Source organism: Terrapene carolina, unplaced genomic scaffold, assembly GCF_002925995.2.
Source record: "Terrapene carolina triunguis isolate 2854851 unplaced genomic scaffold, T_m_triunguis-2.0 Scaffold95, whole genome shotgun sequence".
NCBI classification, from domain to species: domain Eukaryota; kingdom Metazoa; phylum Chordata; order Testudines; family Emydidae; genus Terrapene; species Terrapene triunguis.
The window spans coordinates 22,163,416-22,185,994 of NW_020664446.1; the positions used below are offsets into that span (position 1 = coordinate 22,163,416).

At 41.3% G+C, this 22,579-nt stretch overlaps 1 protein-coding gene across 1 annotated transcript in view; it reads right to left on the reverse strand.

The window, feature by feature from the left end:
• Positions 1 to 22,579, reverse strand: part of CUNH10orf90 (chromosome unknown C10orf90 homolog) — a 176,191-nt gene that overhangs the window by 11,406 nt on the left and 142,206 nt on the right. Inside the window, exons 5-7 of the mRNA XM_029911373.1 lie at positions 21,320 to 21,613; positions 17,712 to 17,905; positions 16,485 to 16,686 (exon numbers count right to left, since the gene is read on the reverse strand). Coding sequence (XP_029767233.1) covers positions 16,485 to 16,686; positions 17,712 to 17,905; positions 21,320 to 21,613 — 690 coding nt within the window. The remainder of the gene's footprint in view (positions 1 to 16,484; positions 16,687 to 17,711; positions 17,906 to 21,319; positions 21,614 to 22,579) is intronic.

Sequence of the window (22,579 nt, forward strand, 5' to 3'; positions counted from 1 at the left end):
CATTTTATCTCTGAAGCAGACGACTTCTCAAAAATTGTAGACCAGTGTTATCGTATCAGAAAACATTGCTACGTATCATTGAAAAGCTGGGTCCTCATATCATGAGTTTCTAGATCCTCACTGAGCCCTGGACCCATGTTTTTTTTTTTTTTTAAAGACCATCACAGGGTATTTACTAGCAAGGGCAGGGCAGGGCAGGGTGGATTTGATTTAAATCACTAGTCAGGAAGACTCAATTTAATCATGGTTTTCTACATAAAAGTGCATTCTTATTGGTTGTTATAACCTTAATACATATTCTTCACAACTCAGAGATAGATGTAGGTTTCATTTTTAGAAGGTACACACTATACATTTTTAAACAGTGATTTATTTTGAAAAAACTTTTCAGATTAGTTTTACAGCTATATCAGAAAATGAATGATTGTTTGGTTATTTCATTTACCAAAGGTAATTGAAGCAGATATTTATGAAGTCTGTGGAACCCCATAAGATTGGGTCTCTAATCCATGAACTATTGGAACTCATTTACAAAACTTTTCTTAAACATTACATGAATATACTGTCTCATACTACAGAATTAGAATTTATAATCCCTATTCCATGATGAGATATCTTTGAGCTATAATGTATCTTAATTAAACCTATCTTTAGAAAGGTTTTTTCCTCAAAAAGCATTTTATCAAAAAAATCCGATTTAAATAAAAAAATCGGATTTATTTTATTTTATTTTAAATCATTGATTTTTATCCACCCTGGGTCAGGGTGATTTCAGTAATGCAAATTTGCTGGACCACTTAGAGGGCCACTGGGACACTTTAATACCACTGCATATCAAAGGAATTTAGAAGACAGTATATTTCACAGTAAAAGACAAATGTGCCTCTCTTCTGTCTCACTACAAATAAGAGAAAATAATATTGAAGAAATAAATATTAAGTTCCAGAACTACTTGACACACAGGTCAGCTCAGAGCTGAGTCTGTATCCACTGCCCTGAGTACAGACCTTCCCCCTTCACATTCTGCTCCTAGCTTTTTAAGACACCACATATGTTTCACTGGTATTTATGGAGGTTGCCCCTGGCAACCAAACAGCCTAGAGCCATTTAAAGGGGCCACACCCAGCATCTCAATTACATTCAGTGTACTGAGGAAAAAAGCACCTTGTCTTTAAGAGCACTGTCATTCACATATCTGAGAGACTGTCCTCGCTTACAGACAACCCCCCAACCTAAAGCAAATACTCACCAGCAACCAAACATCACTGAACAAAAACACTGACCCAGGAACCTATCCTTGTAACAAAGCCCGATGCCAACTCTGTCCACATATCTATTCAAGTGACATCATCATAGGGCCTAATCACATCAGCCATACCATCAGGGGCTCGTTCACCTGCACATCTACCAATGTGATATATGCCATCATGTGCCAGCACGGGACAGTCTCTATGCAAAAGAATTAATGGACACAAATCTGACATCAGGAATCATAATACTCAAAAACCAGTGGGAGAACACTTTAACCAGTCTGGCCATTCAATGACAGACCTGCGGGTGGCTATCTTACAACAGAAAAACTTCAAAAACAGACTCCAACGAGAGACTGCTGAGCTGGAATTGATATGCAAACTAGACACAATCAACTCAAGATTAAATAAGGACTGGGAATGGCTGAGCCATTACAAACATTGAATCTATCTCCCCTTGTAAGTATTCTCACACTTATCAAACTGTCTGTACTGAGCTATCTTGATTATCACTTCAAAAGTTTTTTTCTCTTACTTAATTGGCCTCTCAGAGTTGGTAAGACAACTCCAACCTGTTCATGCTCTCTGTATGTGAGTATATATATCTCCTCAATATATGTTTCACTCTATATGCATCCGAAGAAGTGGGTTGTAGCCCACGAAAGCTTATGCTCTAATAAATTTGTTAGTCTCTAAGGTGCCACAAGTACTCCTGTTTTTTTTAATGAAAGGAACCGTTCGGCAATTTCCCTCCTGAGCTGATAAAGTTTTCAGAATGAAAGTTGTGCAAAAAGAAACTCCTCTATGCTTGAGGATTAACCCTTTTTCAAATGCTTTATAACTGGCAAATAAACCTATAAATTAGCCAAATAAATTTTAACTAAACTTAATCATATTGTATTACAAACTTTAAACAAACAATATCCCCCACACATATGAGGACACATTGTCTGATATGACCAAGCAAAGCTTGGCACAGGATGGGGGCTGCAAAGTTAAGTGGGGCCACTTTGGCTCCTCATGTACCTTAGAGCTGCCTCACTGATGCTCCACATCCTCTAACCTGCAGAAGGTCACGTTAATCCTCTGGGGTCTTGTTAAGCCAGCTTTATAGCCCCTATGCAGTGGAAGGGTGCAAAGGAACACAGCGGAACTAAGAACTTGGCTGATCAGATATTTAAAAATAAAGGACAAACTACCCTCCTCTGTGGTTGCACAGAACTAATATGTGGGGATCTTGTACAAAAGATTCATACCCCTGCCCAGCATAGAGTCCAGCTTCCGGAGTGTTCCCTCCTCATTCCTGTGCAGAGCAGGAGACAGCCAGGGGAGGAGTGAGGGTGAGCCAGTAGCCCCAGCAGTGGCCTCGATTGTCCTACACTGAGCCTTCCTGAACTAAATCAAATTTGGCTTGGGGCAAGCAGTGGATTTGGCCTGATCAGATGAATAATGTCATTTGGGTGCACAGAGCATTTGGTCACATAACTCCCTATACATCAAGATTAGTATTTGCGGAAACCTCTAATTTTTTGTCTGGAGAGCGGTGGTTTTCTGACTGCTGGGACAAAAATTGTCTCATAAAAGGTTTTACTTTTTTTAATAAAAAGTTATGTTAGTGACATTTCCAGCCAGCAAGCTGGAAAGGCTTCCTTCCAGATTCCCACCCATGGAACACAGTGAAGAAATGTCAGCTGGCCTCAGACTAACCAAGCTCCTGCCAGAAGCTTTGGGCTCCCTGTCCTGGAGTGCAGTGAAGACAACAGCAGCTGGCTTCATCTCTTCAGAAAGCAGTTAATCTCCAGTTAGGTTTCACCTGAGGAGTGGCTAATTTCTAAGGGGTGGTTGGTCAGTAATTGTAAGAAGAGGAAGAAGAATTTCCTGCAGCTGGGAGATGAAGTTAGGCTGGGACTCATATTTATGTGTCTAGTCCAACCATGTCCCCCAGCCTACATAAGCTTTTTCCGCAAATGCCATTTACATACTATTCCCTCAGGTTATGAAATGGCAGAAGAGCTGCAGCTTGAACTGGGAGGTCAGGCCAGCACCGAGCTGCTTCTTTGCAGGGAAGCAGGACCACCAGCAGGGAAGAGATGGACATGGAGAATAAGTCTGCCCACCTGCTCAAGTAGTGAGGGATAAGGCTTTTTCTTCAGGGACTCTTGAGGAAAGGAGTAAACTATTCCTCAGTGCCTCAGCACATAATGCTGGGAACAAGCATAGGGTACAAGAGGGTGTGCTCTGAAATGCAGGCCCATGACTTTTCTGTGACTTCTTAATAATAAGCTGAGGCTATTCTCTAATTTTACCACAAGTCAATGTGACAAAATGGCCTCCATGTTTGAATTACAGAGAATTACCACAGAGGCAGCAAGCAGGACTACAACTGTAGTGTATGCCTTCTATTGCTCTAGAGCAATAATCTCCAGCTGACCTAGGAGCTGTCTTGAAGGGCACTGGAACAAGAAACAGCCAGCACGCCTTGGCAGGAAAGAGAGGTTGCCATGGTAGAGGCTTTTAAAGGAAGAATAAAAAGGGGAAATCCTGAAAAATCTTCCCTGGAAGATAAAAAAAACTACCTTGCATATAAAAATATCTGCTGCATAAGAGAACAGTCATAAGATTTATAATGCAATGTAATAGGCAAACCATGCAATACTCAGTCACATGGCATCTCTCTGCTAACTCTCAGGGCAATACTCAAGAGAAAAAAATAATGTAAAATATGGCTTTACAAAAAGGTTAAACCTTGGGGGATTGCACCAGGAGAAAATCTTAAAATCATTTAAAAAGGAAATGAAAAGCCAATGCAAATTATAGAGTAAAAATAATATGTGCATAGTACTTAATTATTGTTAACATCCAAGCAGCAAAATACAGTTCCAAGTGGAAGTTTGCCATGCTGGTTCTTCAAAAGGGCCACCATGCTAAGAATTATAATAGCTATGACCAAATGCATAATCAAGACCTGAATTAACATTCCTATTGAGCAAAGATCAAAGTAAGGCATAAGGTAGACAATGCACCAAGATGATAATAGCCAGCCTCTAAATTACATTTGTTAGATTATTACAATTCAGCATCAAATTCATAGCTTTGATTTTTAATGTGAAAAATATTCTAGGCAGGGAAAAGTACTGAGTTCTAAGATTGACAGCTATTCAGGGTTTTTGCTGAGAAATTCCACAGAAAAAAATGTTACTATGAGATGCTTCATCCATGTTTTATTCAAATCCTGTAAGACTGCTGAGATACTGGTATTTATAACAATACCATGCACAGCAGTGATTTATTTGTAACATTCCTTTAATGGGGTGAGGAAGCCACACCAAGGTCTTGAAGTTGCTAACCAAGATAAATAGCTCATCATCATCAATATATTTTTAACAAATGCTAATGCTAACCCCAGAGATGGATTAGAAGAAAAATACATTTCCTGGCTGGGAAGCTATTAAATGTTTAGACAGAGGACAGACAGCTTAGGAATGAGAAGAGTAGGAATAGGTTCCTTGGCTTCCCATGTAGAAATAAATCATTGAGCCACTGAAATAGACACAAAATGTACTGTGGGCTAGTTTCTGCCTACATACATGGATGTGCCTTCCACTTATGAGTGGGAGCCCTAAAAATGTGAACACAGCTAGAATGTGACCCTGCATTGTATGCTGCTAGTAACTGAACAGAGACACCCTGGTGTGGCACTTGCAGGTAGTTATACTCATGTGCGTCTCTCCCGTTCAACTAAAACAGGAATCCACCAAAAGCACATTGATCCTCCTTCACTGACAAATTAGCCAGTTACTTCCACCTGTTCAGTGGTCTGACTTTCTTTAAAACTTCAGCAGCAAACATGTACTGCAGAATATTTTTTTTAATGTCTGGAACTGCACTCTGCTGTCTATTGCAGAGATGCCGTTGAGTACATACAGACTTCATGGCTACTGCATTATAAATCATTAGTCTGTGTGTCCGTTTTAAAAAGAAAATTAACCCTGAACATAAACTGAATACATGGGCCAAATTCTGCTTAGTGACACCCATGCCACCCTGCTAACCAAGGGAAGAATTTTTCCCTGTGGTGTTTTCAGAGTAGCCAGATTCAGATGTGCTGTATGTTATATGCCGGTCACCTGGTGCAAGGGAGTTAAAGCATTTATATTGACCAGGATTTAAAGGAGTGTTGTAAGAACATGTTAGCTAACACATGCTAACTAACAAACACATTCTAAAGGTCTAGTGTGGACAACATGGTGGATACATTAACATGAGCTCCTGCTTAAGTTTCAACTCAACCAGCTAGCTCATGTTTAAGTCTACACTGCCTAGTGAATACTACACCCTTAGAACACGTTCTACCAACACACTTTTTATCTAAGTCTAAGGGCCTGTTTATTCTCTGCTGTGCATCCTGTGTGGTCATTTACATCAGTGCAGAATGGATGAAGTGTAGGAGTAACATGCTACCATTTTGATCTGGTGACAGTGGATAATCAGTCCTAAATTGGTGTAACTTATATGGCAAAGGGCCAGAAGAAAGTGTAAGTTAAAGTGTGTAGGCCTGATTCTCTGCTTCTTCACCCCTTGTTAATCATTTCCCCCTGTACAAATTTGATCTGTGCTCTGGATATCCATCCTCACTGGCCTTTCTTAACATGACAGGTCAAACAATGGGAGACTTCACCAGTTATCCTATAAAACCTGTCAAGTTTGTGTATGAAATCCAGATAGTGCCAATGTTATGCTAAAAGTTTCTGTACCAAATTCATCCCTAGTGTATGAATTCAGTCCTTTGTCCAAATTTACTAAGATCTTCTGGAGGGCTTAGCCCATAGGTCAGAAAACTTTGGAATAACAATTGTCTTGCACAGTATAGCACTCTGGGGCACTAGGTCCCAAGTGTGTCTCTCTCCTCCTTCCTTGAAGAGAAACTGCAGAGAGGAACAAGCTAGAAGGAACAGCTGCAGAAGCAGGGATCTTTGGACATTCAGAGAACTTTCTACAGTTTTGACTGGACTTTCTCTGACCTGTGCTGATTGGCTGTTTGCTCCAACCCTCTCCCGTCCCCTCCCTCACAGCCTTTTCACCTTAGCTTCACTGCCCACCTGCCCCTCTTACCCTCTTCTCCCCTGTCCTGTCCCTCTCACCCGCTTCCTTCAATCCCCTCTCCACCTTCACTTGTCTTTCGATTTAGCTTATCCCCTCTTCCCTCCCCTAAATGTGGAACTAACGTGTGTCACCATCCCATTGTTCACTCTGCTTCTGTGTTCTACCCCTTCCCACACTCTGTGTCTGCCTTGTCTATTTATGTTGTTAGCTCTTGGGGCCTGTGTTTGTACAGTGCCTAGCACAATGGAGCCCTAGTCTTGCTTGGCCCATAGGCACCACCATAATAAACATGGTTAATAATAAAACAATAACAAAAATAGGTAGTTGCTGTTCTCAGTTAGATTTTTCTGAGCATACCCTAATCTGTATTCATCACTTTTGGCTCCAAACTACTAGCAAGGTGCCAACAGTGTGAGTGATGCTGTTGCTAGCAATGAATAATATCTGGGGGGGAGGGGGAATCAGAGTCTTGACAAAATGGGAGTAATATACAACTTACAATGGAAATGTGGCTGCAAACATTTAATCAACCAGCAATGCCACCTGAAGGCAGGCAGGCTGCATTATAATGGCTGTGTGAATGGGTTGGTTGTATATTTTTTTTTTTTTTGGTCCATATTCTCTGATTACCATTGTCCACATTCCCTATTAAACCTATAAATCTAAATGATAATCAGGTCTACACAGTTCTTCTCAGGACAGCCCAAATGAAAAAGCCTGTTTTCTACAGCCATTTTGAACATAGTTCAGGAGGTGTTCCACGCATTTGCTTCCAAAATACTTTTGAAGATAGAAGATTTGAGACTGGCTGCTGGATATTAATATAAATCAGGAGAAATCAGCAGACATCTATTGAGGGGGTGGATGGTAACTTAATGATTTCCTATATTGCTGTTTCCAGTAAACAGTCTCCCAGAAGGAAAGGAAAATAGAGGGTATAAAAATATGTGCTTGTGAATTAAAAAAAAACCCTTCTAAAAGTGCTTATGTACACTAAGATCACAAGGCTGTTCATTAGGAGGATTTAAAGGCCTATGAACAGCTGGTAGTCTTGTCACTAAAGTAATTACATCATGGTTTTTGAGATTTAAATCCCGTTATTTGAACATTGTTTCTATTCAGTTCATCACAGTGGGATCTCTAATTTGTTCGACATAGTCAACAGCAGAATAGTGTTTCTTGGAATAATTAGCACTCTAGAAATTTAACAGTACACATCGCACAGTACAAAGGCTAGTAAAAGAGTTGTAGGTTGTTTGCCTCTGAAATGTACTTGTGATAATAAAATCTTCTGCTGGATAAACATTCACATTTTTGTAACATTACTTCGGGCATTTTGTGAAATCCTGTTCATGAATTACAATTACAAATGGTAAACAACTTGTTTTTGAAGATGAGAAGGTAAAGGGAAGCTGCACAGATGTTGGTATTTATATGGAAATGATATTGGATACCAATTATCTTTCTCCTTTACGAGAAACAGTAAAGTTATAACAACATGGGCAAAATGGTTTGAAGATTATGTGTGATCTAATAATCCTATATTCTCAGTAAACACACTTCATTCTGTTAAAGTGATGTTAAAGAGAGGTCTCTAAATGCCAGTGTGTCTTTTTCACAGTAACATTAAGATAAAAAGTATGTGTTTTTCATGGTGAAATAGGTGTAGACTAGAGCATGCTCATCTAGGAGCAATTCTGTGCAACAACATACAAATTTGTTCAAGCCAACGGTACAAACAGCATCTCAATCACAGTTTTTAAAACCTTTCTGATAAAATCATCTGTCAAATTACTAGAAGTTAGATGTGATTTACAAGGAGAAAAAAAGATTGATGAAGTAGTGGCTGCTGGGATTTGCAGTGGATAGACTAAAGAGACTCACAGACTTTAGGGACAGAGGGAACATCATGATCATCTAGTCTGACCTCCAGTAACACAGTATTCCACATGAGGTCTCACTAGTGCCTTTTATAATATTACTAACACTGGAAATATCTCACCTGATGCATCCTACGATTGCATTAGCCTTTTTCACAGCTCCTCAGATTGGCAGCTCGTAGTTATCCTGTGATCAACCAATATACCCAGGGGTCTTTTTCCTCCTGTGTCACTTCCAATTGATAAGTTCCCAGTTTAGAGCAAAAATTCTTGTTGTTGGTCCCTAAGTGCAAGACTTTGCACTATTATATTTCATCCCATTTCTATTACTCCAGTTTACAAGGTCACCCAGATCTTTTTGTTTGATATTCCAGTCCTCCTCTGTATTAGCTACACCTCCCAATTTTGTGCCATCCTCAAATTTTATTAGCACACTTCCACTTTGTGTGCCAAGATCATTAATAAAAATGTTAAAGAAGGTTGATCCCAACACCAATCCCTGTGGAATCCCACTGAAGCGTGACAGTTCACCTTTCAGTATGACCTGTTGTAGTCTCCCCTTTAACCAGTTCCTTATCCACCTTTCAATTCTCCTATTAATCCCCATCTTCTCCAATTTAACAAATAATTTCCCATGCGGAACTGTATCAAATGCCTTACTGAAATCCAAGTAGATTAGACCTACTACATTTCTTTTGTCTAAAAAAAATCAGTTATCTCAAAGAAGGATATCAGGTTGGTCTGGAATCATCTACATTTTGTAAAACCATGACGTATTTTATTCCAATTACCTCTGTCCTTAACTACTTTCTCTTTCAAAATTTGTTTCAAGACCTTGCATACAACCAACAGCAAACTAACAGGCCTGTAGTTTCCCGCATCACTTTTCCCCCCTTTCTTAAAAATAGGAACTATGCTAGCAATTCTCCAGTCATAGGGTAACACCCGCAAGTTTACTCACTGTAAGTAGCCCAGGAGTATAATAAGGATGCTGTGCTGCCCAGCTAGAGAGTTTCAGAACCTATCACCAGAGTCACTTATGTCCTGGCCAGTGGAAGTCATGTCTGCTAGTCAAGTTGCCCTTACAAAAACTGTTGCTGGCAAATGCATGAATTACCATTGATGATATGCTGAAAAGGAGCTGTGTGTTTCACATGGTTACAAAGACCCCAGGAAAGGAGGAAAGAGTGTAAATCATCATTCTCAGGCTAAAGAGGCAATCAAAAGACCATACTCTGAAGTCTATGGACCCTATTAAAAATCATAGTATATGCTTTAACCTGGTTTCCATCTCATCATTCAGTTCTCTAGGGTTCTCTGTTTTTCTAATGCTGTTTTTATGTCTATTGTTTTGAAAGAACATACTGCTCTCCAGAGACCAAGAAACGTGCAGACAAGCCGGATTTGGCAGAGTCCCTGCAGTTTTCCCTCAGCTGTTGTGAAAATGGCCCCAGAAGATGCTAGTTTAGAGGTTTAGAATTAGCTGTTTAACCCTTGCCATATTATTTTCTTTATTCCAATAGTTCTTAGTGCCTGATAATGGCACTGCCCTTGCTAAGTGCCCTATGGATTTCAGGGTAATGAACACTTGCATGCATACTAATTTAACCTGTTTCACAGTTCAGGGCTACCAAGGTCTGGAATTTTTTCAGTAGGATATTCATTCTCATTTCCAATGATACGGGGAGAAGAAGCTTAAAGGCTGTAGCATTCCTTTTAGATCATCAGAGAGAACGGAAGGAAGGTTACAAGGCTACTGCCTTTGTTATCCTAATGGAGCAGCCAGTGCTAATATAAAAGAATGGAACAGCTGTCCAAAGGAGGACTTGTGCACTAAAAAGGAAATGCAGTGCATTTGTAAAACAAAACAAAACAACAAAACCAGACAAACAAAAAAACACTTTAAGATCCCAGCTTCTTAACAGAATATATAGGTTCCTATGGTGGTAGGTGCCATACAAAGATATAATAAATGGCAATCCTTGCCCCCAACGAGCTTACAACCCTAAAGTGAATTTACAATCTGAAGCAAGCACACTTACATTTTAATACAAAATAATTGGGAAATTTTTCTTCCCTTACTTACCTGTCAAGACCTAAGTTCTCAATTACATATTCCCATTGCCAGAGTATATTATTCTTTATGTAGGATCAGATTTCTGCATGATGCTTTGCAGGTAACGAAGGTGACTTACTGTTATCTGAGCAGCTTGCATTTTGGGTTGGCCTCAGGCTCACGAGCATGTAAAGGGGAAAGCCGGCTTTATGTGTTAGTCATACAATGTCACCTTTTCTGAGCTGACTGACTTCCAGGCATTCTGTTGCAAAGTGACATCATTCTCCAACAGCATGAGAGAACTGTGTTGGAGACTACAGCTGGGATTTCTGAAGCTACCTAGGGGATACAGATGCCATTTCCCACTAAAATGAATGTGAATTGGTCCAAATCTCCAAAACAGTCTACAGATCCATTACCATATTTACACCTCTACCCCGATATAACGCAACCCAATATAACACGAATTCGGATATAATGCGGTAAAGCAGCGCTCCGGGGGGGGGGGGGGCAGGGCTGCGTGCTCCGGCGGATCAAAGCAAGTTCAATATAACGCGGTTTCACCTATAATGTAAGATTTTTTGGCTCCCGAGGACAGCGTTATATTGGGGTAGAGGTGTATTTTAATATTGTATTAAATATCCTTTAAAAGCCTCAAATTGTTTTAAAGGCAAAACTTTAAACTTTCAAATACATCTACTAGATTATATAGTAGTAAAGTAGGACAATAACTCTTCCACAACCTTCTAAATAAGTACTCAAACGCATGCTAAATAAGTGCACTCAAAGGCCACTCAAGACAAGCTGATGCCCTAGGCAAAACTTCTGTGTGCTGCTCCTCTGCCCGGTGCAGACTATCAAATCTTATTGCAACACAGCCATGGAACAGACGTGTGGAATGGAACCAGCCCTCCTCTCCCCCCCCCCCCCCCAACCCACACACACTCCGACAGCCTGCTGGAATCTGAGGCCATTTGTTACCAATGCAGCCAGCACTCCGTAGCCATTCGTTACCAATGCGGTCTCACTGAGAGGCTCCTCTCCCATGCTCTGGAGTGTACAGCTGGCTTAGCGCTTCAGCACAAGTATACTTAATTCTGAGTCGAGTTGTTATCTCATTTATCAGCAAGGATGCGCACTGCAGGCTGCTCCCACTTAGAACAATTGGCCCACGCTCCTGTGTGGGGTGCAAAGAGGCAGCCATCTCTGCTCTCAGCTCTGCCCAGCGCTGGACCTAGGACGGAGTGGGGGGCTGGAGTAATCAGAATTTGGGGGATCTGCCAAATGACAGTGGAGGTGAAGACTGAGCCAGGCTGACCCCCTTACTGCCTGCTTTGAGGAACAGTTCACCAGCAGGGATCACACTCCCGCCCTCTGGTGGTTTAGGCTCAGTGGGGTCAGGATTCAGCACTGAGACGCATTGCCCTGCACAGCCCCTCCAACCAACTCCTGGACCACCCACCTTCCCCTGGTAGCCCTTCTTTCCCTCCCAACCCCCCAGAGAGCCTGCTAGGTCCATGGGGGTTTTGCCCTGCCCTTGGTCTCTGCCTGCTATATACACCCCCTGTAGTCGGGCAGGTCCTGGAGATGCCTTACTTGCCCCAGTCACTCATTCCAGTCAGCTCAGCTGGTCACCAACTCAGGCTCGGGCTGAGGGCAGGGACAGACTAGCACTCAGCACACTGGTGGCCATGCCCACGCTTGCAGGCTCTGATGACAGTCAGCCTTAACTTTCAGCTTGTTCCACAGTGGGCCCTCGGCAGCCTGGGCTCTGTGCGCTGGGAACACTGGCCTGCCTGGTTGGCAGCATGTTTGATTCTAGGGGGTATGAGATGCTGTGCAGGCATTTGCCAGCTGGGGAGCCGGCAGCACCAGCCACCTGGGATGAATGGGTGAGCAAGGAGTGATCACAAGGTGAGGAGCGAGGGGGTGGAGGTGACAGGACAGCGGCAGGGGAAGGAAGAGAAGTATAGGGAAGCTGCAGGGCAAAAGGGGTAGGTGGAGAAGCTGGAAGGGGAGCTTGGGTTTCCCAGCCTAGCTGGCAGGCTCTGTCTCATGCAGCATTCAGCACTCCGCCATAGTCACTAGGAATTAAAATCTTTATTTTTAAATAAAATATTCATCGGTGGGGCCCTGGCAGTATAGAGTCAGCAAGAGTCCCACGTCCACGTGGGGTACAGTTCCCCCCTCCCTGGCCACCTGCCCAGGGCATTTGCCTTTGGATGGATTTGGTGCTACCATTTCAATACACACAAACTTGCACACACATTCATCTTTGTTCTCAGACACACAACCGACTACCCTCCATGCAATGAATCACTCCTGAGTAACAGGTGTCACCACCTCAGGGTCTAGGCTTTTGCATCTGCGGCCATTGGTGGGAACCCTGCTCCCTGTTAATATTACTCCCCTCCACTGGGACTTGCTGTCCCTCCCAGCCAGTGGTATGAGGAGCTTGGTGCTTGTAAACAGGTAGCAAACTGTGGAGCTTAAACTGAGCTAAGGGGGTTAGTGGGCAGCTCTCTCCCCTCCTGCCAATAGGAGCAAGATTGGGTCTCCTCTGGGGTCCTGATACTCCAGAGCCAGATTGCTGCAGGACTCCCCTCTTCTTCTCTGTTCCAGGTCACCCCACTCCAGGGGGGGACATGTTTTGTCATTTCAGCCTACCATTTAAAGGCCTGGTCCCAGGCTCCCCGGTTTGACTAGAGTGCATCAGAACCTCCCTTTCTCCCCATTCCCACATGGATGGTAACTTACAGCTCCAGAGATCTGCCTGCTTTGTTCAACATTTGAGTACAGAACAGTATTCAGATTTGTGTCCAGAAGCAAAAAGGGGAAGGGGGAGAAGATAGGGTGGGGGAGAAGCGAGAGGCATAGGGCCACACTGGTGATTTTGTGCTCCAATTCTCCAGCCCCTATCCTTCTCACCCAGAGGCTCCTCTAGCTATAGGCAAACTAAGTAGATATTTCCTAAGGAGGCAGCTGCCTAGAGGCAGGGTCTATGGGGGTGTGAATTGCAGAGCACTCTAATGTGTAGTGCTCTAACTGGCCTACATGCACACTGCTGCGGTGAACTAGAAGGTATCTAGTACGCATTGATGTAGTCCTGTGGACTATATCAGCAGGCACCTTTTAGTTAGTGCCAGCGAGGTCCACATAGACCGGTTAGAGCTTTCTGCAATTCACCCCACCCCAATCTATCTCCTCCAATAGACCAGTCTGCTGTGCTGCTTCTCCCAGAAATCTGCTGCAAAGTTTGCCTATTACTAGAAAGGCCTCTGCCTGCACTGCTAATTCCATTAATGACAGTAGGCTCTGCATAATAGCCACCATCAGTAGAAGGCTCAAAATGCCCATGGTCATGACTCAGTACAAATTAAGTATGCTCAGTATATTTATATACTTCCCAATTTCTCTTTTTTGTTGTGGTTGTGCTTAATTGAATAAGTAAATAGTTGTTTTTAAAAAGCTGTACTTGGTCTTTTAGTAACCCATTTAGTAACCCATTTCTTAACTGTAGCCTACATATTTATGCTTAGTCAGACACCTAAAATTTACTATTTATCCATAAGTTAATTTACTATGGCATAGATGTGACTATTTCTGTCCAGGGCTGCCGAGAGCGGGTTCGGGCCCTGGTGAAAAAATTTTTTCGGGCCCCCCGGCAAGGGCGGACTGGCGAAACAGTCGGGGAAACCGGGCCCGGGCCCCCTTCCGGACCGCCAGGCTCCGGTAATTTGTACCAGTTCCCCATCCCCCCTCCCCCCGCTCGTCGGCCCTGTTTCTGTCATGATAAGAATGATAAGATATCACAAATAGAAAATTCAGTGAGACTTTCTATGAGTAACAAGTTGTGGCAGATGAGTTATGGGAACAAAAGCTCCTGTTTAGACACATTTATCTTTAATAACTAACCATAAAGAGATGGAAACAGCCATTTACTTGAGCCATTAATGAATGCATTTCAATATTATGTTTTTCTCATTGAACAAGCATATAAATTAATATTTAATAATCATTCAAGGAGAAAGAGGTTAAATTTTTCATTTTTATTTCAGAAAATATTTTTATAGTTGGACTTGGGGGCCTTAAACATGACCTAACAAAGGGAAAACATTGAGTTGTGTCTTTTTTTTTTGCTTCTTCTCCAAGATGTATGACAAAAACCTGATATTTCCCCATCCTGTGTTCCCCTCCAATACCATCCAAATACCACCTCCCCAAGAACCAGCCAACCAAATAAAAATCCATACAGCCACAGCCAGGTATTTCCTTCTTGTCTTTTACATTAGAAATCCAGGTCTTGCCTCCCTGCCTTCCTTGGACTGGAAAACCAGTAGGTTTATGACATTACAATCTCCAAGGGTGAATTTCTGGGAGTTTTGCCATTGACTTCAATGGGATCAGGATTTCGCAACAAGTAAATACATGAACCTGATTAATTGGATGGGGAAATGAATTTTATTCACCTTTTTAAAGTATTTTTTGGCTTTTGTTTTTACACCTATTGAACTGTAAAGCAATAATCTATATTCCACTTTTACAGCCCCGGTAGAATGGACTATATTATACTATAGATCAAATAGCACCAGGAATTAGAATTCCCCAAAGCAATGATCCAAAATGCATTAGCACTAACAATGTCACCTGGGGTTTAGATAGAATGGATGTAACCTTGAAAATTATAGAACACCCTAGATTTTGTTTTAAAGCTTTATTGTTGTGCGACTAAGGCATCAGGAGTCTGAGCACAGTTCAATACTCCAACTACCAAGAGACGGCGGGGGAGGAGGAGAGGAAGCTGAGCCATGGAAGTCTACTAATTTCTGCTTGGCCTGCAAGGTGAAAACTTCAGTGGCAGCCGTGTTCAGACGAAAGTCAAATCCCCCTAAAGTTTCTGCCAATCTGGGACTGAACAAGTGAGCACCTTGCAACTATCTTTCTGGGATTTTCATCTCCCCACTACACCATCAAAACTTGAATTAAACCTCCTGCTAATTCTCAGTGCAGGATTTTGCCTCTTGTTGGAGAACCAGAACTTGCCATCTCTTCCAAGGCCTCTCATTCATAAGCAATTGGGGGGAAACGTCTAATTTCCTCCCTGCCACACCATTTGAGTATCAAGCATGTCATTCCTGGAATGAGTTTGGTATTCAGTAGCTGGGGAGCAGAGGACTGGAGGTTACATACCTGAGTCTCTGCTGGCCCAGCGCAGAGCACTGCTGCCAACATACTGGTCCAACTATAACTTTAAAAGAAAGCAGAGTCCCTTTCAAAACAGTGGCATGAATACTACAGTAAGAGATCATTCAAGCATGTGGTCTACTAGCTAATTTAGCATATCAGAAAAACAACTGCATGTTTGCTTTTTAATGCTTTATCAGCAGAATAGCTGAAGACAAGCTTCTTATTGTGTACTTATTTAATAAGGCCTTCTGTTGTTTTGGTTTTTTAGTACAAAGCTGTGGTTTCAGAAGCCTGCAGCTTTAACTGAACTTAAAAATAAAATATAAAGAGGAATGCTATCCATGTAAATAAATATGATATTAAAGCACACACTTTTCTTTTGTGAATGGTATTAATAAAGAAAAAATGGATGATGAAGATAAGAAAGTCCAAAAGTAATAGTTTTAAGTAATGTGGTTTGGTGTCATTTATCTGGACACCTCTGTGATCTAAGCAATGAGAAGGTCTATCAGGCATACAGCTACTGCACACCACACCAAAACAATTCAGTATGTTATTCACTAGGGCTAACAACCTCTCCACTTCTCTTGCATATCCAGGTTTATTCTTAGGAAAGTGGCCAGTTTTAAGGTGTATTGATACAGCAGTCTGTCTCTCATGTGCTCATCTCTGTAGCATCTGCGTAGCACCATGATATATTGATGTAACCTCATGACTGGTTAATTTCCAAAGTTTTGATAAGGCCACGGGTGATTTCAATGGGTGCCTCAATAACTTTGAGAATCTGTGTCACTGTCCCTAAAACTGTTCTCTCTCTCTCTCTCCCTCTGCATCCTAGCACAGCTTCTGTTTAGAACATTAGTATAGAGGTTGGCACGTTGACAGTTGGGTAACAACAACAGTGGGTCTGATTCTCACCAAAGTTAATGTAGAAATACTGCATTCGTACCAAGATTTCAAATCCAGTTACAAACCTGATGTTGATGCAACAATCACAATTCATCTTACCACTGAGAGGGTGAGGAACGGTATATTGCTTCTTTTTGTTAGAAATGGATGCTGAGGAAAGTTTTCGAGGAAGAAGAGCTCCTTCTTGCTTTTCTGGAGTGTCATTCTGCTGGGTTTTCCTCAGTTGTGCCATGTGTTCAAGTTTTTTCAACCGTTCTTGTGAACGAGAAATAAACTGAGGTTTATGGACTTCCAGAGCCTCCTAAACGAAACAGTCAAAACACACAACATTGAGACGCCCATCAAGTATGGAGAAGTTAATGCATCTCAGCAGTTAAAGTAACAACCATCTTCCAGCCCTGTATTTGCTCCCCTTTAACTTTAGCTTGGAAAACTGAGTTGGCTTGAATATTGCCAGATTTATTCTAAAGGCAAAGGGGAATATTGCTGCCAAATTTGAAGTAAATTTATTAAACTGTTTTTGAGTTTCAGATTTTTACAAAATTATCCTGATTTAAGATTCTGACTTCTTGTCCAATGTTTCTCAAAAAAAACCACAGCTCAGCAACAGCTTGTCACTAGCAGCTCACAAACTTTACTTATATTTAAATCTTCTTGAAAACGCAAGAAAATAAACTGCAGTCAGTGATGTGTTTCGGAAGCACCATGGCCTAAGCAGCCCTGCTCAACCAATGCGAGTGAGTCATGGGGGAGAAGGGGGCTGGTGTAACTCATTGCAACAGATGAAACAGCAGCAAATCCCTCTGTTTTCAGGGCCTGGTGGGAGTCTGGGCGGGAGTTCACTCCCTGTTTCCTCTCCTGCCCATGGCTGCTGCCTCTGCCTAAGCACTGCATCTTCCTGAATGCCAATAAGAATTTACATTATAGCCAGCATGTACTAATAATTCCTGCTAAGAGTTGTGCTTGAGTAGTGCCATTTTAGGATTTGTGTAAATTATCCCCAGGCTCACGAAGGGTTGAGGAGCATATGGAAACTGTGACTTTCTGAACACTGAGCTCCCAGCTCTTATCATCATTCCATTGGCTTCTGAAGCTGTGGAAATGGCATTTGTTTTAGATACAACCAGTTGCACTGCGTCTCTTTTGCAGTCAGACAAGATGGTCCTGTGAATAATTCAACAGCAGATGCAAGTGGCAAACACTTAAGTGAAAAAGGAACACAAAACTAACTGTGAACTTCTGCCCTTGGTGAGTTCCCAGGAAGGAACCAGCATTCATGAAAAATCAGTCCCAGAATTAACAGCAGAGAAACATTTGATATTTTACCCTTAAAGTCAGTAGGCTGGATGGAATTTTCTCAGGCTCAGCGTAGATTTCTGGCTGTGTGAAGGCTTCTTGTTTCTCATGAGGAACATCTGGTGAGTGAGCTGCGGAGGTTGTTACCCTGCTGGCCGTCTCTTGTTTGTCACTCTTCTTACAATCCTTTATTTTGTCGACTGAACCACAGGATTTGTAATCACCTTAGAGAGATTTAAAAGTTCATTAAGGGTGCATGGTTAATTTTTGATTGGGTTCTGCACATCATTAGACGTGGAGGGCAATTTCTGAAATAAGAATGCCAAGGTGTTAATAATAGGCCTCATTAAGCAGAATAGATCAGGCCTGATCATAGGTGCTAGTCACTGCCCTGTGACACAGAAGTATCTTTCACATTAAGCAAGTCTTCACAATTAAGTGTGTGACAGTGTACCCCATAAGGCTTTATGGGGAGAGGGTGCTTATAAATGTATGTATGACATAACTGGAATATGTTTTGTGCTGCCTGTGCCATGTAATATATCTCCGTAAAGGTTATGGTCTACTATATCTGTTCATCCTATTTGTACATATATATCATTTTTTACTTGAGGTTAAGAATATGGGCTGTATGCTTGCTTGGTTTCTAAGTAAGCTTTGGGAGGCATTTGGTCAGCTTCTTTAGGAACGAATTCGCCAGGTTAAGTACCTGATCAGGAAACACTTGGAGAACAATGCATCTTGGAATGCTCCAATCCACATAAGAAGTCTTCCTGGAGACATGCAAGATACCATGTGGACAATGGCTTCGGCCTGTAAAGACTGAGTCATGCAGGGACATGTGACTTGCCCAGGTGACTCCAGAACTCCATCTTGGAGCTGGACTTTGCATAGGAGGGAGGAGGGGGGTCTCCACCCACAAGAGAGAGTCTATTTAAACCCGTGGGAGACCCCTCCATTTTGTCTTCAGCTGGCTAAAGAAAGAGCCTCTCCAGCTCCTCCCCCCCCCCAGGATACTTGAAGGAAACTGAAACAAACGACAGTAACTACAGGGGGTGTGAGTGATTGCTGGACCCAGGCTAAAAGGAGATTAGCCTGTAAAAGGGAGCATTCGGGAACTGGTGAGGAACTTATCTGTATTTAGTTTGATTAGACATAGATTTGCGCATTTTATTTTATTTTACTTGGTGACTTACTTTGTTCTGTCTGTTACTACTTGGAACCACTTAAATCCTACTGTCTGTATTTAATAAAATCACTTTTTATTTAGTAATTTACTCAGAGTACGTATTAATACCTGGGGGAGCAAACAACTGTGCATATCTCTCTATCAGTGTTGTAGAGGGCGAACAATTTATGAGTTTGCCCTGCATAAGCTTTATGCAGGGTAAAACGGATTGATTTGGGTTTAGACCCCATTGGGAGTTGGGCATCTGAGTGCTAAAGACAAGCACACTTTTGGGAGCTGTTTTCAGGTAAACTTGCAGCTTTCGGGCAAGTGATTCAGACCCTGGGTCTGTGTTGGAGCAGACGGGAGTGTCTAATTCAGCAAGACAGGGTGCTGGAGTCCTGAGCTGGCAGGGAAAACAGGAGCAGGGGTAGTCTTGGTACATTGGGTGTCAGCTCCCAAGGGGGTTTCTGTGATCCAACCCGTCACAAAGTGTAAAGATACCATTTTGATATTTAGATCCATTTGGTGTTTGCTTCCTGAAAAGCAAGATACCTCATAACACACTGACTTTATGTAAAGCAATATTATTGCACTGCAACTCACAGACTTTGAGACCGTTTAAAATTATTGCACTGATAATGGAAAATAATAAACTGCTGTGGAACTTAATCACATATCACTTCTCTCTGACCAAACTGAGGCTTTAATGAGAATTGGTATTGCTTTTTAATTTCTAATATATTAGTTTTCCTTCTTTCTGTTGTTCCTGGGCATTTATTAGGCCTACTTTGGTGTGATTATATGAAATGCTAATAAAGAAAAGGTAAAACACAATACAGCAATTCATTATAACTGTACTTAATCCAATAGGTTCTGTAATCAGACTTTTAAAAAGATTTTCCTCATTTATGACCATGCTCTATTGCTCTTTTATAATCAATATTTCCTGCATAATCTAGACCCAAGAGAAGACCTGTGCCTAAAATGCAAAAGACACCTTTTCAAAACAGTTGAGAAGCATCTGATTTAAAATGTAGAATTAACCCAGAATAACAAATTACCTACTGAACAATCCCCATATGCACAGTTCTAAAACAGCAACACTAACTGCATCTCTCATGCCAAATAGTATGATTTCTGGGATTTTTATATCTGGAAATAAAGCCCATTGCTGTTTGCTTCAATTGATTGGTTGCAGTAAACTGAAAATATTTTCCCTCGTGACATACTGTAAACATTATGCTGTACTTTAAAAAAAATCAAAATTATCTAAGTTATTAGACACAGATGTCTTAAAAAAAATTCAGGTGCATTTCCCCTCTCATATTAGTTGTTTGCTTTATTTCTTTTGGGCAAAATTTTGAAACCGATGTACCTGAAGTTAAGCCCCTAAATAAAGTGGTCTTATTTTCAAAGATGCTAATCGCCTATTGCTTCAATGGGATTTGTGAATGTTCAGCACATCTTCAAAACCAAGTCACTTTTAGTCGGTGGATTAAAATGGATTTAACTTTAGGTACTGATATTTGAAAATTGTGTCCTCTGTCAGTTAAACAGGTGTTATATACTATCGTTTTATTCAGTCATAAATTATAAGAAAAAATAGGCTGAATTGCTACTATCATAGCAAAACCAGTATATTTGTTCATAGTGCCTTAGGCCAAATCATCCCTGGAGTAATTTCTTAGAAACCAATAGATATTAGAGTCAAATTCAACTCTGGTGTCTCTCCCAGGGTGATTTTGGCCCCTTAGGGTCATCTCAGTTATAGACATATGAATGTGTATGGAGGTAAAACCTTTGTGAGGGAACTGAAGCCTAAGAAAAATGTGTTTTAATGTAATGACATGAAAAGGATGTGTTTACATTTTGAAAAACAGAAAATACATAGATATATTATGTAAGATGGCAGTATTTTAGGTGGGGCAGGTAGTGCTGCATATAGTTAAGGTTGCTCAACACTTCCCATTATAAAACCCTGTTTTCAGTTGCTTATACCTTTTGTCAGACTTCAGCTACATGGGCTGAAATTTTTGATGCGGTTTCCATGCTGAGATTGCATGCTGAATGAGGCAAGGGTCCTGGGGAAAAAACAGTATGTGATCATGTAATTAAAACAAGAGGGCCAAATCAAGATTGCAAGGGCAATCTGAATTCTGGCATTTCCTTTTCAGTGCTTGACTCTACAATATTAACATTTTTAAGGTAGGTTTTTTTGTGTGTGTAATCTATTTATAAAGGCACTGGCTTTTTCTTTTCCTTTTTGGTCTCCGTAGACCTCGGCAATGTATAGTGTTTATACAAATCAATTATGTGAAGTGACCTGTCACCAAATAACTCTTATACAGTATTGAAAACTAGACAACTATGGATAGGCTTTGTATTATTTCACTTATACCTTTAAGTCTGACCTCATTTTAACACTGAAATTGCATTCCTAAAATCCAAGACAAGATTTACAGCTTACCTTTTGGGAACTGATTTTTCCTGTGGACATCATTTTCTTCCAGTGCAGTTTTTGATAAGGCCTTTATATCACATACACAATCAGACACAGCGATTTTTGGTTTTAGAAAGCTTTGTGCTCGAATCTCTTTGGACTTTGAAGTGCCTTTGGATGGAGCTCTGTCTTTCAAAGAGCCACCAACATCAGCCCTGAATTCATTTTTGGGAGCTCGTTCCATAAGGGAAGCAGGAGCAGTTGCATTGTACTTGTCTTTAGTGTACTGCCTCCTGTGGCTTCCAGAAAAAGTTTGCATTCCTATAAAAAAATAAAGTAAAAGCAAATGGAAGACACACCAGGCAAAAAGAGCCCATTTCACACTGACAGCTACTGAAAACAATATTTTTGCAAGGTTCTTTTTAATGCAGTTTACTACTTCACATGTAATGTTTTCATTAAATTAATAATTCATTAATTAATAATATAAATTAATTAATATCACTATATAACTTTGAAACAGGGATGATGTACCACGGCCATAAGAAAGCAATGTGTGAGATCATTAGCTTCCTCAGTTCCCTATTCCATAAATTGCTTTTCAGCATGTTATCCTTATTCCTAATACAACTGCCTGCAATTATAAATTAGAAACTTCAGATCTGATACAAATACCAATGCATTACTGCCACTGGGATGCAGATTGTTTGGAATGCAATGTTATCTGTGTGTCTTAAAAAAAAACTGCGAAGAAAAATTATTACAAAGGCCATTCTCCATAACAGATAGACTGTTGATCTAAATCACACATATGTTCTACTGAGATATTTTGGAAGGGGTCAGTGTAAGGCTACTCCAGACACACAGCTGCTATTTGACTTTCTCCTGCTTCTTTCTCTCACCGCTAATGCATTTTTGGGCTGGGCAGAACTGGTCAAGAGAGATGGTTGAATGCATAGTCATAGTAAGAACCACAGCAGCAATGGTGGTGGTGATGAGATGCGAGATCCATGATGACTGGCATAGCCTAAGTAGTTAGGGTTTGAGGACCAGAACTTTAATTGCTTCAGTACTGCCCTATATAGCTGGACTATTACCTTGGAAGTCCCAGAATTAAAGGAATATTGCCATGTTCCATCACCACACAAAGCTGCAGCAGGCACCAGTAGCAGAGAGCGTAACTTGCATACAGTGCATTTTCCCTTTTGATTCTCTCCAACCTAAAACTGCTGCTGCCAGAAGCACAGCCATTGCAGTAGCAGAACCCTGTTGCAGCAGCAGGAAAAG